Source organism: Cygnus olor, chromosome 7, assembly GCF_009769625.2.
Source record: "Cygnus olor isolate bCygOlo1 chromosome 7, bCygOlo1.pri.v2, whole genome shotgun sequence".
NCBI classification, from domain to species: Eukaryota; Metazoa; Chordata; class Aves; order Anseriformes; family Anatidae; genus Cygnus; species Cygnus olor.
In genome coordinates, this window is record NC_049175.1 from 2,701,716 (window position 1) to 2,714,261 (window position 12,546).

The 12,546-nt window shown below is 37.7% G+C and overlaps 1 protein-coding gene across 50 annotated transcripts in view; it reads right to left on the reverse strand.

The window, feature by feature from the left end:
* Window positions 1-12,546, reverse strand: part of KCNMA1 (potassium calcium-activated channel subfamily M alpha 1) — a 481,181-nt gene that overhangs the window by 42,883 nt on the left and 425,752 nt on the right. For all 50 annotated transcript variants that reach the window (XM_040562756.1, XM_040562749.1, XM_040562748.1 and 47 more), the window contains 2 exons: window positions 10,515-10,739; window positions 7,189-7,381 (listed from right to left, as the gene is read on the reverse strand). In XM_040562756.1, the coding sequence (XP_040418690.1) occupies window positions 7,189-7,381; window positions 10,515-10,739 (418 nt within the window). The remainder of the gene's footprint in view (window positions 1-7,188; window positions 7,382-10,514; window positions 10,740-12,546) is intronic.

Here is a 12,546-nt window from a genome sequence, read left to right on the forward strand (position 1 = left end):
TAGGGGGTTTGCTTTCAAGATGTTGAACAGCAAATAAAAATAAAATAGAGTCACCGTGGATTTATATCAGTCTTGGGATGGTTAAATATATTTATAGTATAAGTGTGAAATCACGTGCTTGATATACGGTGCTATCTACCTCTTTTGCCCAGTTTTATCTTTCTCTGGCTGAAGCAGAAGGTATCTTGAAAGCAGAGGAGGAACAAGCAATTGTGAAAGTTTGATGGTATTTGAGCTAGGACCTTGCAGCATTTCTCAAATACAAGGAAATTGCATCAAAGAAATGTGTCTCTCCAACTGTTCACCAACACATTTTTAGTTCATAAGCACTAGAATCAAAAAACTTTTTTTTTTTTTTAAAGCAGTTTTTCTCTCCACCTAGCAGTGGTGAGAGAGACTCTCTCTGTCCTCACTCTGAGAGAGACAGGAAACCCTTCTCCATGTGTTCAGGTTCCAGCAGCTAATGCTAGCATCCAGCTACAAGGAAAATACAAGAAATGCAAATGGTGCTGTGTAGGAACTTTTCTCTCAAGGGTTTCTTGTGAGGGCTGGAAGGCTGGCTGTGTCCTGTTTGACAGAAGGGAATGACTCCTAACATAGATGGCTTCTATAGCCCCTGAAACAAAGTTAAGTGAACAGCCTCTCTCCCATCTAGCCTCTTTAGTTTTTTTAAGTCACAATCTTGCACATAATCTAACTTTACACAGGTGGATAGTTTCATTGAAGTCAGAGAGATTTATTAACCTGTATAACATTAGGCACATAACTTATTGAACAACAAAGCATCAGACTATAAACTTGCCAGGGCAAAGGCCATATTTTATCCTTGTATATATCAGGACTATGACAACAAGCTCTTAATCCCATCCAGAGCCCCAGTGTGCTATCATCAAATAAATAACAGCTATCAGTTGATCCATCTGGTTCAGGAGGATAAGAAATGATGTGTATGATGCCAAAAGGTAATACTGAGTTATTTATCACAGTGACCTCATCTTAAAAAAATTATTTATTTTTATTATTATTTTAATTAATTAATTTATTTATTTTGGTGTGCAAATTATGATGTGGGACCCGTGGTGGGAAGTTAGGAAACCCTTATCTCATTTTTCGGTTATTAACTTCATTACCTAGAATGAAGTTTTGAAAGCTAATAATGAAACAGAACTACAACAAACATTCCAAAAAATCAGTTGGTTAAACAATAAAAACCAACTAAATACATTTTTTTAATAATCAGATTATGAATTTTGTTTGTCTACACAAAAGAATATTTACACAGTGATGCTAGCAAAAATACATGGAGCACTAAGGAACACAAAACATAAGACTATCCTTACCAGGTGTAATCCCTGCACTAACCTACCAATCCTGACAAAATGATCATCCTGATGTATTTGAAAGTAAGGCCTTTAATTTTTACTTTTTCATATGATATAACAAATGAAACGTAGGAAGCAATGCTGGAGTTGCCAAAGATTATTGAATTCTGTAACAGTCTAAAAGATAACTGCATTTATGATAATCAAACCTTGTATTTTGAACTCTTCACTTTAAAGCTCTTTCTTATGACTGTAAAGTCAGAGAAAAAATTCAATATTTACTAAAAAAAAATACCCTTTCAGGATTATTCATATCAGAAATTTACTTTTTGCCTTTTGAACTTTAAACATTTCTAACAACACTACAATACAGTTATCTCTGAAATGACACAGAACCTTTGCTAACTAAACATTTTCAGACAGCATTTATCCTTTCTCTTCATTTAAGGACTTTCCCTTATTTCCAATCCTGATAACACTATTGTTCTCTCTCTTTTGCTAACATCTTAAACAATCAGGAATAATTTATTAGTAGAGGTGAAAAATAAATTATTACCTGCAAAGACAACAGAATGTAGATCTGAAATTGGTTTTAATGGGAGTTTTCTTGCAGCAGATCGGGAGACAAAGTCCACCAAAAGTTGCAGTACTATAAGACTCAACCAACAGGTTGAGAAATGAATCTAACGACACTCAGTGGCTAATGAGTACCAACATCTTCTCTTGTCATCTTCCTAAATCAAAGCTTAGGCTTGCACCAGGAAAAAATGATGATGAAAGCACCAGTGATTTTTAAAGGAACCAGATCAAATGAAACTAAACTTGTACGAGGATATTTAGCTTGTATAATCGGATACACGTGAAAGTCCGTGTATAAAATCCTGTGTATGTTTACTTGATTTTATAGGATTTTCCCCAGAAGAATCCTACCATGATGTATGAGAGATGTATTACCCTGGAGTTCATCCTCTATTTTTTATTCTTTCTTATTTTTCATTAGAGGATCTATTACGAGAACTGTAAGTGGAAGCCTTAGGAAGATCTCTTGTGTTGAAAGAGAGTTCCTAGGGAAAATTCTCGTATGTTGAAGTCCTTCAGAAAAGACCTGCAATTGCTACTATGCGGAAATACAACTACCTTGCTGTACTGTGATTTGTCTTGTAATGTCCATTGAAAATATGTTACTATACAGCCTCCCCTTTCTGTCCTTTAAACCTGCTTGAAGCCATGACTGCTTTTTTTCTTTTAATTTTTATTTTTCTACTGTTTAGTAAGTGCTTTTTTAATGAAATGTACTGCACTTACTATAAGGGACTCAAAATAAGATCTAAATCACTAACCAATAAACAAAAATTATTGAGTTGGGTATCTGAAGTTACTACCCAGAGGCTAATCTGGTACAGTATTTATAAATCTCTAAACAGTTAGGTATAATTGTCTTTCTGGTTTTTTTTGGGAAGAAAGCCAAATAGGAGTTTTAGTTACAACTGAAGAAAAATATTTTGTGTTGGGTCCTGTTCATCTGGTGGCTAAACCAACAAGTAAAATTCCCACAATGTAAGACTGAAAGAAATTAAAGGAAACATGAAAAATTATATGGAAACAGTCATTAGGTGCTACTTGAGGAAGAAAGGATGGAAAGGTCAACAGAAGGAGGGAAAGGAGAATTACTGGGGCTTTCCCAACATACTGACCAAGGCAGAGCCCATCCTAGACTCCTTCCTGTGTGTCTTGGAGAAATGTTATTGCGAGGGTACACAAATGCTTACCATGGATCTAGTATTCTTTGGGCTTCTCTCTAAACTATCTCTTGATAAAATAATCTCACTTTCTGGTTGAGGGCACAGACTGAGAACTGGAAAGAAACAAGGGACAGTAAAAACAAATCTCCAGTACCTGAGTGTGGCTTTTTCTTTTTTTTTTCCACCACCACAACTGTACCTTTGTATGAACAGTTCTAGAGGAAGTGAACGATATAAACAGGACTTCTTTTATCACAAATAAGACATCTGACTGAGATTATGAGTCATTTTGTGAATAGGCAGGAAAAGCTCCAACTCTACAGCATTTCATATTTCAGAAGCTGAGGTATCTTAAGGAAAATGATAAGGTTTGCTGCAGCTTCAATGGGATATGCTTTGGCCTTGTGTCCTTAGAATTTACATCTCCCAAAGGCAACAAACTGCCCCGATGACTTCAAAAAGTTCATTTTCAGGACATCAGTCTGTACCCTTTACATTTAGTGGGTCTAAGGAGTTGCCAAGTCAGCCTTGAAACCTTCAAAGGCCCTGAGACTGCTTTCAGCAGGAGAGCCTTCAACGACACAAGTTCACTTTGAAGAAGTGTCTTGTTCATTTTGAATAGAATTACATACTACATTTTATGAAAAGAAGATTAGCAAGTACTTCCAGAACAGTTAGTATGCTTTTCCTTCTAATGTACGTTGCTTCATAGTTCTGTGTAGTCATCAACTAGACAGCTGATGATGACTGTAGATCTGACATCTTAGATAATTTAGTCTTATCTGCTCTGGGTAATCCAGTGTCTGCTGTAGCTCTGATCCAGTATATATTTTATTTTCTGTGCCTTGGAAGTGTAAGGACAAACGAGCTATTTTTTTTCCTTCTTCTTCTGGAGGTTAAAGCAGAACACTCCAGTCAGTTCAGAGGAAATTTTGGCAGGATCAGTTAGGACTCAAGGCTAGAGGACAAAAGTGTTGTCACAATATTTACAGAATGTCTGAATAATTCATTCACTGGGTAGACCCAGTCCAAAGCCCAGATATATTTTAATGGTATGAGGAGACACTAGCAAGTCTTTGTTCCTGCATGTATGCTTAATAAATTCATCTTGATCTAGTAATGATAAAAATTCAGTAGATTTAGCTTCCTTATGGAAATTAAATAAATAAATAAATGAATGAATGAAAGAAAGAAAGAGAAAAAAATACTCTGTTGGGAGCTGGAGGTCCTGTTGTTACAGAACTTTGCCTATGAGGAAGTCTTGCTGTCATATGTCCACCCCTTTTTTTGTTTTACAAGGCCTTTTCTCTCAGAACTCATCTGATTTCAGTTGTTGGTGCAATGCTACTTCCTTGGTTGGAAAGGGGATATTTAGATGGATACAGAATGTTGGCTAGTGCTGAATGTTTGTGCAGACAGGTTTGGAAGAGACTTTGCTGATAAAGGAGGTGAAGAGGGTGAGACTTTGGGGAAAAGGGAATGAAATCCCAAAATCTGGGGGTTCTTTTCCTCCTACTAACAGAACCACAGAATCATTAAAACTGGAAGAGACCTCTGCGATCGATCATCTGGTCCAGCTGTCCCCCTACCACCAGTACTGCCTGTGTCTGCACACACAGGACTGAAAGCAAGAGCTGAAGTGTGAACCAGAGCCATACCTGAGGTCAATGGACTGTTTACTATCTCACTCATTCAGACAACTGATTGCATTAGTTCCCTCTTTTGTTTTCTCTTTTTTTCCTCTTCTTCTCCTCTTAATTGTCCCTAATCAGAAGTCTGTCAAAATCCTCTCATCTTCTCTGGACAGAAGATCACTCAAAAACACAAAATTAATTAAAAAAAAAAAAAAAAAAAAAAAAAAAAGGAAAGACAGCTAAAAAACAACAGCAACAACAAACAAAACCACTCCTCGTTTTACTTATGGTGTAGTGGGAGCAAAGAGGCATTTCCATCAAGCAGCTGAGCATCCTGAGCCCCTGTGAGCCAAGGTGGCAGGTCACCCTCAGGGAAGGGCTGCAGAGATGCTCCTGGTTCGGCAGTGGGGAGCTGCAGCCACTGGCCACAAACCCCACCAAGCCCATGGATGTGGGCACCCATGGGTGCCTGCCTATGGTGCCAGAGCCCCCAGCTCCTCCTGGGCCCCCTGCCTGAAGCAGGCTGCCCACAGCCCTCCTTTTGGAGGCTTATACAAACTTTAAAGTTTGTATAAGCTGATGTGAACTGGAATGTTTACGCAGAATAAGTACATTGAATAATACACAAACATTTAAGCAAAAGTACAGTGCCCGTTCATGCTGTAAATAAAAGTACTTACTTGCTAGTAATAAGCTGTGAGGTGGTTCTAGTATGCCACTTCTTGACCAGCAAAAGTTGAATCATGTTGTTTATATAATTTTCACAATAGTTGTGACCACTGTGTTAAAAGTTCATTTTGTCAACTAAAATGTTGCATTGGATATAATTTCTGGTAAAGTTTGTGCTATCTATTGGTCTAATTGCTTCCAAAAAACTAACCATTGCATTCAAGGTCTTTCTAGAAAATTTACTGCACTAAAAGCAATGCAACCAATTCAGTAGTTATGGACACCATAATCAGAGAATTTACTGGGAAGATACTTATGAAGCAACTAATTTTAGAAATAACACCTCCTAGTCAGTGCTCCAAACTAAAATAGGTTCCTGGTCATCTGCCTTATATTATGCCTTGTTTCCACAGAAAATTTGCAGAAAGAGTCACCCTTTTTACACGCAGAATAATATTTGTCTGAAGAAATGGCCAGGAATTCCAATGAACTAGCCTATTGTCCCTCTGCTTCTCTGTATCAGCACCACTGAATAGGTCTGAACGGATTTAGACCATGACCTCCGTCTACATTTCCTGAGCAATAGGGGCTGTACCGTAGGAGCAACCTGAGTATTACAGAGTCACAGATCCATACAACAGTTCAGGCTGGAAATGACATCAGGTGATGTCTAGTCCAACTTCCTGCTCAAAGCAGGGTCCGATATTAAATTCCCTTTTTTTTTTTTTTCTTTCTTATTCTGAGCAAGCGTTTTCCATATTTGAGAAGTTTCCATATTCTATTCAAGAAGATATATTTCTGAGCCTCTGATACTTGGCTCATAATTCTAAATTCCTGATTAGAGTGTGAAGACAAAGAACTTAGTCTTAGTTCTCCCTCCCCTTGAGGTAAGACTATCTCTAGGTCAGGCTCACGGGGAAACTGCAGACCAAAACACTACCATTTCTACACCTACATTTAAAGCAGGGCTGGATCCAGAGGGAATATTTGCTGCACCACTTCCTATGTTTATCAAAGGTAGGACTTCAGCTGCATAAGCTGCCAGACCCTTCAGGGATGGAAAGATGATTAATTTTACACTGATAGTCTTTGCCAGGGTGCTTATGACTGCTTTGCAGCTGCTTTGCACAGCCACAGTTGGTGTAAAATAGCCTTCGGCTACCAAGGAATCAGTCCCCTACTCTCAGCAAAGACTGAAAGATTTTGATCAACATCCTTAAATGGGATGAGTACATGTCAAAGCATGCGAAGACATCAGCTTTGAGTTAATTCTAAGTGGCTTTTTGAGCAAGAAGGCACAGGAAGTATAAAGAGATTTAATTTAAAATTTTTGCTCTTTTTGTTTAACTTTGTGGCTTGTACTACTCAGCTCTTTTTCTCTCTGTCTGCAATGTGCTTTACATAAAAGAGAAATGTTTTTATACTGAGGCTTAAGGTATTCCAAAGTTACTATGACTTAGCTTTGACTCTATAACATCAACTGCCCTGATAAGAAAACCACTGAGCAGGGGATGGTGAGCAAGCAATGATTTCATACATTTTTTTAGGACAATTTTAAAAAAAGAGAGAGAGGGGGAAAAAAGAAAGAAAGAAAAAAAAAAACAGATTCATGTTCATTCATTTTTCCTCTGCAAGATGTGCTTTGTGATGTAGCAGAGACACTACGTGACTGTCCCTTTAAAAGCCATCATACCAATCAGCAGGTTTAACTGTCAGGGAAGCTGATGTAGAGCTCTTTGAATTACTGAGTGAGGGATATTCTTCTTGCCAGGTCCTGTCCCCTGTAGGCACTGCAGAGAAGTATTATAGGGCAGTCCTTACCTTGGGAATTAGCCTGCAAGACCCCAATGCTGTCATCAAACTGCATAGATTTGATGTTGAGTGACGCCAAGATGCATTCCTTGTCCTGCAGCGAAGCATCATCAATATTATTCTGATTGGCTGACAGGATAACGCACATGTCGCAGAGGTTGATGTTGACAGCCCTTAAATCAGCCCGACTTAATGGCGTACCCTTCGGCACAGAGAAAAAAAAAGGGGGGGGGGGGGAGTTGCAGGAAAGGAAAAAAAGAAAAACAAATTAAAGATTGAGAAGGAGCTTTGGGAAATTATTTAACAAGTATCTTTTTTATGCTCTGACATTAAGCTGGTCTAACTATGTGCCAGGGAATAGGAGATGTGTGCTAATCTAAAGAGTAGTTGGTGCTGATGGCAGCATTTTGGGTTCGGTCTCAATACTCAGTCAAGCTATTACTAACAAACAAGAAATCGGAATAATGCCAGCATTCTGCATCTCATCGGTGACTTGAAATTGTCTTGATTTAAGTTGCTATCATGTGGCAACCTCTGGCGCTCTGAATATAACACAGGGTGTGTTTTAAACGTCTATTTATCTGCTACCAAATCGCAATGGTCTTGGGCAAAAGAATAACAATTTAAACAGGAAAGCATTGTGTGTCCTAGACATCTGAAATGCAATCAAGATAAAGCTGGTTTTTGTACCTGGAGCAATCCACAAAAAAATTAATCCTTTTCACTGCATGTTTTTGGTGCTTCTAGAAGGAAAACACATTGATCTTCAAAATTGTGTGATTAAATGCTTTGAAACAGAAACAAGACTAACTAAATGGTCACAACTAATGCACGAGTCTCTGTTACCACAATCCTCAATCAGAGATTGCAATATTGAAAATGAAACATTGCGGTAGATCATGGGTTTCATAGTTAACACAACTAAGACATGACACAACCCATTATGCTTTGTTTAACACTTGCCTTTCACATCCAACAGTCCATATCTCTAGTTAGAACATATTGTGTCTATGTCACAGAGGCTGCAAGTTCCAGAAAAAAAAAAAAAGTATGGAAACTAGATTCTGCTCTGCTGCCTCGCATGGTTTGGCATCCAGAGACCCTAATGATGAGAAGGAGACTACGCTGTCCCCTTTTTACACGACTGTCACAAAACAGAGTCAAGACCCTATTCTTCTATCTCCTGATCACTCATGGTGAACCACTCCACCAAGAATATTCAATGCAAAAGTGATTTTAAAATACGCCAAGTGAAGGCAGGGTTCAATTCCTCTGCAGTGATGGCCAGCTAGTTTCAGATACCTGCATGACTATTTCAAGTTACTTTCAAAAATTTTAGGTCAGAACCCCTGTGGAAAACAGCATCTATTGAAAGGATATGCTTTCATTGTAAAATACTCAGAGCTTAAGATATGATTATTCTTGCCACCTTAATTCTGCTCTTTGTGTCTGTACTGTGCACCAAGTGAAGCAGGATTCCTGTGGGGAAAAATAATATGTAATCATGTAATTAATTGAAGACTTACTCCTACTGATTTTATGCAAAGGGACAGAATTAAAGCTGCCTGAGGATATTTAAAATTGGCATTTCCCTACTTTTTATGAGTTTACTCAGCAGCTTAAACACATCTTTTAGTACAAACTTTGTATGAAATTTTTAGGTAATTTTTTTTTAAACACTAACAATTGTTTTTATGTCTAGCTGTAACCACATTCCTATCAGATATAAGCAGCAACCTTACTTTGTGAACCAAAACACTGTGAATAAAGAAATGAGTTTGAGTGGCCTCCATTTAACACATGATCTCTACCAGCATGATCTCAGTAACTTTATTAGACTTTTAGCAGAATAATGCTGATAACTTTTACTTTATATCACCATTTTGAAGCACATAGGCTGAAGGAAAAAAAAAAAAAATGCCTTGAAGTCTGTGCAGTCTTCATCTCCCTTGATATATAAGATACAATAATTCCTTTACGTATTTTGTATTTTTAAAGGTATACTAACCAACAATTTAGGCTGTTTAACCTGAAATTAGACCAAAACTATTCTAGAGCTGGATGCAAACTGGGGAAAGTAAAGGTGGTATGCATTTCCTTAATGCCTCTTCAGAATTCAGAATCAAAACTTTACAAACACACGTTACAGCAATGTAATGTACTGGATACAGCTGGATTCCATTTTGCTCACAGATCAAATATTATTATTTTGATTCTGATTCCTTAGTCTTTATCCTTCACAGTGACTGGAATTAAAAGCGATTGGCTGACCAAATCTGATACCGACACCATTTCTGTGACAGCAGAGAATCTTGTGACGCCATCTGTTGGGTCGGTTTCCAGAAAAAAAAGCCACAGACTAACACTAAAACTGCATTTACAGTAACAAGGACATACAGACTGAATTAATCATAAAGTGAGGGCAGTCTTTCCATTCTATTGCTATTTTCCTGATTATTCACATCAGATTACATCCATTATTTATTTATTTTCAATTGTTGAAATGTAATTAAGAACAGGTAAACTCCAAATTTTTCATTCTGATAAAAACATCCACCCTCACTTTACTCTGTAAAGTCTAGAGCATTGCTTTCGTGCTTTTACCATGAGATCATTGTGGGTCATTTATAGCTATGATTATGCTAGTGATCTGAAATGCGTCTTCATTTGTTTGTACTGGAGCTCATGTTTCAACATTTAGTGCACACAAATGAATGATACTGATACATAGAGTGGAGAAATAGGACCTCTGAATGGTGGTTTTAGTGGCTGTTCCTACTAAAATCAATAGGAGCTTTTCACTGATTTCAAAAGGGTCAGGGTTTTGCCATACTTCCTTAACTGTCTTTTAGAATGGGTATGGCAGAAAGTGAAATACTACAGCAATGTTCCTATAAAGTTGGCCAACCTACAGTAAGTTTTTATAAATTTAGACACCTATTATGTAGATAGAATAATGATTTTTTTTTCCAGAGGTTTTGCGGGTATAAATGCAACAATAATGTCATAAATAACTACTGTCATTCTGTGAGGGAAGTCACATAAGAACTGGCTACATGCAGTGCACTACAGTGATGTTCAATATATAACACAGCTAATACATTTGATAGCAGCTGAAATTCATCCGATGAGGATGACGAGGCACTGAACACTGCGGCAATATCTTCTAATAAGGTCTCACAGGGCTTTCTGTTCACAGACACAGTAAGTGAAAAGCTAAGTCCTCAGGCCTATAAGTAGACAAAGGTAAAAAAAGCCTAAGATCAAAGTCAATATGAATCTGTCCAGTTGGTGTCCTAAATCACAAAGTATCAATAATATGGCTTTGGACTTACAGGCAAGATTGAAACCTTTGGGAAGTTATGCAGCGTCTCCCACTCCCTTCTCAGGTATTCAAGTGAACCCACAAACACAATGTGCTTGAGTTCATGGTAGTGAAAGTTGCTGGCTCGTAATGGCATCACTAAATTTCTTAATCCAATCAAAGCAGATTTAACATCTCCAAATATGCAAACGACAACATGCCCACTTAAAACTGTCATCGCTGCTTCACTTCGAGTCTAAAAAACAAAACACAACAAAACAAAAAGACAAGGGAGAAATGAAACAAAGGGAAGCTTAAATCAGATATTGAGTTTTAAACCAGGACAAATACAACTGTCAATGTTGTTCATGCACAAAGAAGCACTTTGATAATAGCTGTTCATTTTTACACTTATTTATCCTTCATTAAATATGCTCAGCGGAAGAAAATTCCATTCTTGTTCACAAATCCTTCAGCATTCAGAAAGACATTGTACTGGACCAAATTCTGATCCTGTATATGTTGCTGCACGTGTGGATTAAGACTCTGGTTACAACAACAGAAGCACTACGGATTTAGCTATGAACGGATTTTGACCTACTGTGCATTCAGCCATTAGAAGGGTTATAGGAAAGAGATGCAAAACCATGCTTTAGCTTACAAATCACTAGTGTTTTTTCAGGACCAATCTGAAAAGCAATGTGTGAGTGCTCAGTGGTCTTAATAGGGCTTTTGTGGCATCACAGGTATCTTGTGAGTTGAGGACCATATTCTCTTATAGTCAATGTTCTCATTTTAGAACAAGCTGCTACCACCCTGAGAAGCAATCGAAGAACCCTCTACACTGCTCCGCTTTACCATAGATGCCCACCATACTTCAAGCTTCTCTCAGAAAGAAAAATCTAGCATGCAAGATCATGACTAATACTAACTTCTCAGGCCAATCAGACTTCCTGAGTATTTGGATAGACAGAAAGAAACAAATCTCATGAAGTATATTTAACTGATGTTCAGAATTATCTTCTTGTCTCAGTGACAAGAATTACATTTTTGTACTAATCTCATCAGTGGTAATATCAGTTGAGCAGGCAATTCAAACACCAAGATGATTACATAAAGTCATTAGGAAACCATGACCTTCATTTCTGGAGCCAATCTTAGCATTACTGCACTCCATCAAGTAACTGAAAATCCACTGATATCATATTGCCAAGAAGTTTTGCCAATGAATAAGACAATGGTGAACTGCATAATTTACCTCTCACTTATCCATAGTATATGTCCTGTTTCTGAATTGTGGAAGCATGACAATGTGCAATATGGACTGGAATATGTAGCAGAGATATTCATTATATAATAAGAAGGGGAACTCTGATTAGAAGTTCTCTAATCTGTTAAAAAGAATACAAGCTTCCAGTTTCTCTTGGGCAATTAACCTGACTTTTGTACAACTCTACCATAAGAGTGGTCTTGGCCCTTCATACAGAAGAATACAAGAGTGAATGCTGAAGTTAAGCATGTAAGTTGTCCCATGCCTCTACAGATAGGTCTGCATGGACTACTGAGACCTTAGAAGGCAGACCAAGTCTTTAAAAAAAATATAATAAAAGGCACTGCACAGTTGTTAATCTGTACGTAGTCATGTCTATTTGACTGTGTCAAAAAGAGGAGTCCTTACTACCTGATACTGTTCAAATGTTGCAGAGCCAAGAGACGTTGGGCAGGAAAATGAATTATTTCCCGACCAAGACATCATCAAGTATCAGTTAGAAGACAACCTGGGAAATCTTCAAATTACGTACTAAACTGTATTTGTGTGATCTCTAAGGACAATGTTAAATTTTCATGGATCTGAATGTAGACATAAATTGTGAACTGTGAGCTTGAAATGGTGTAGGGAAGCATTTTGTTGGCAATGTCTTTTTTGGTGATACTGCACGAAACAAAAAGAACTGGCCAGACTCACAGATTCACAGGCTAGCAGGAGGAAAAACTGACATGCCATCATCAAGAGATAAGAAGTGAGGCACTCCACAGTGACATTTTCAGAGAAACACTCTGAA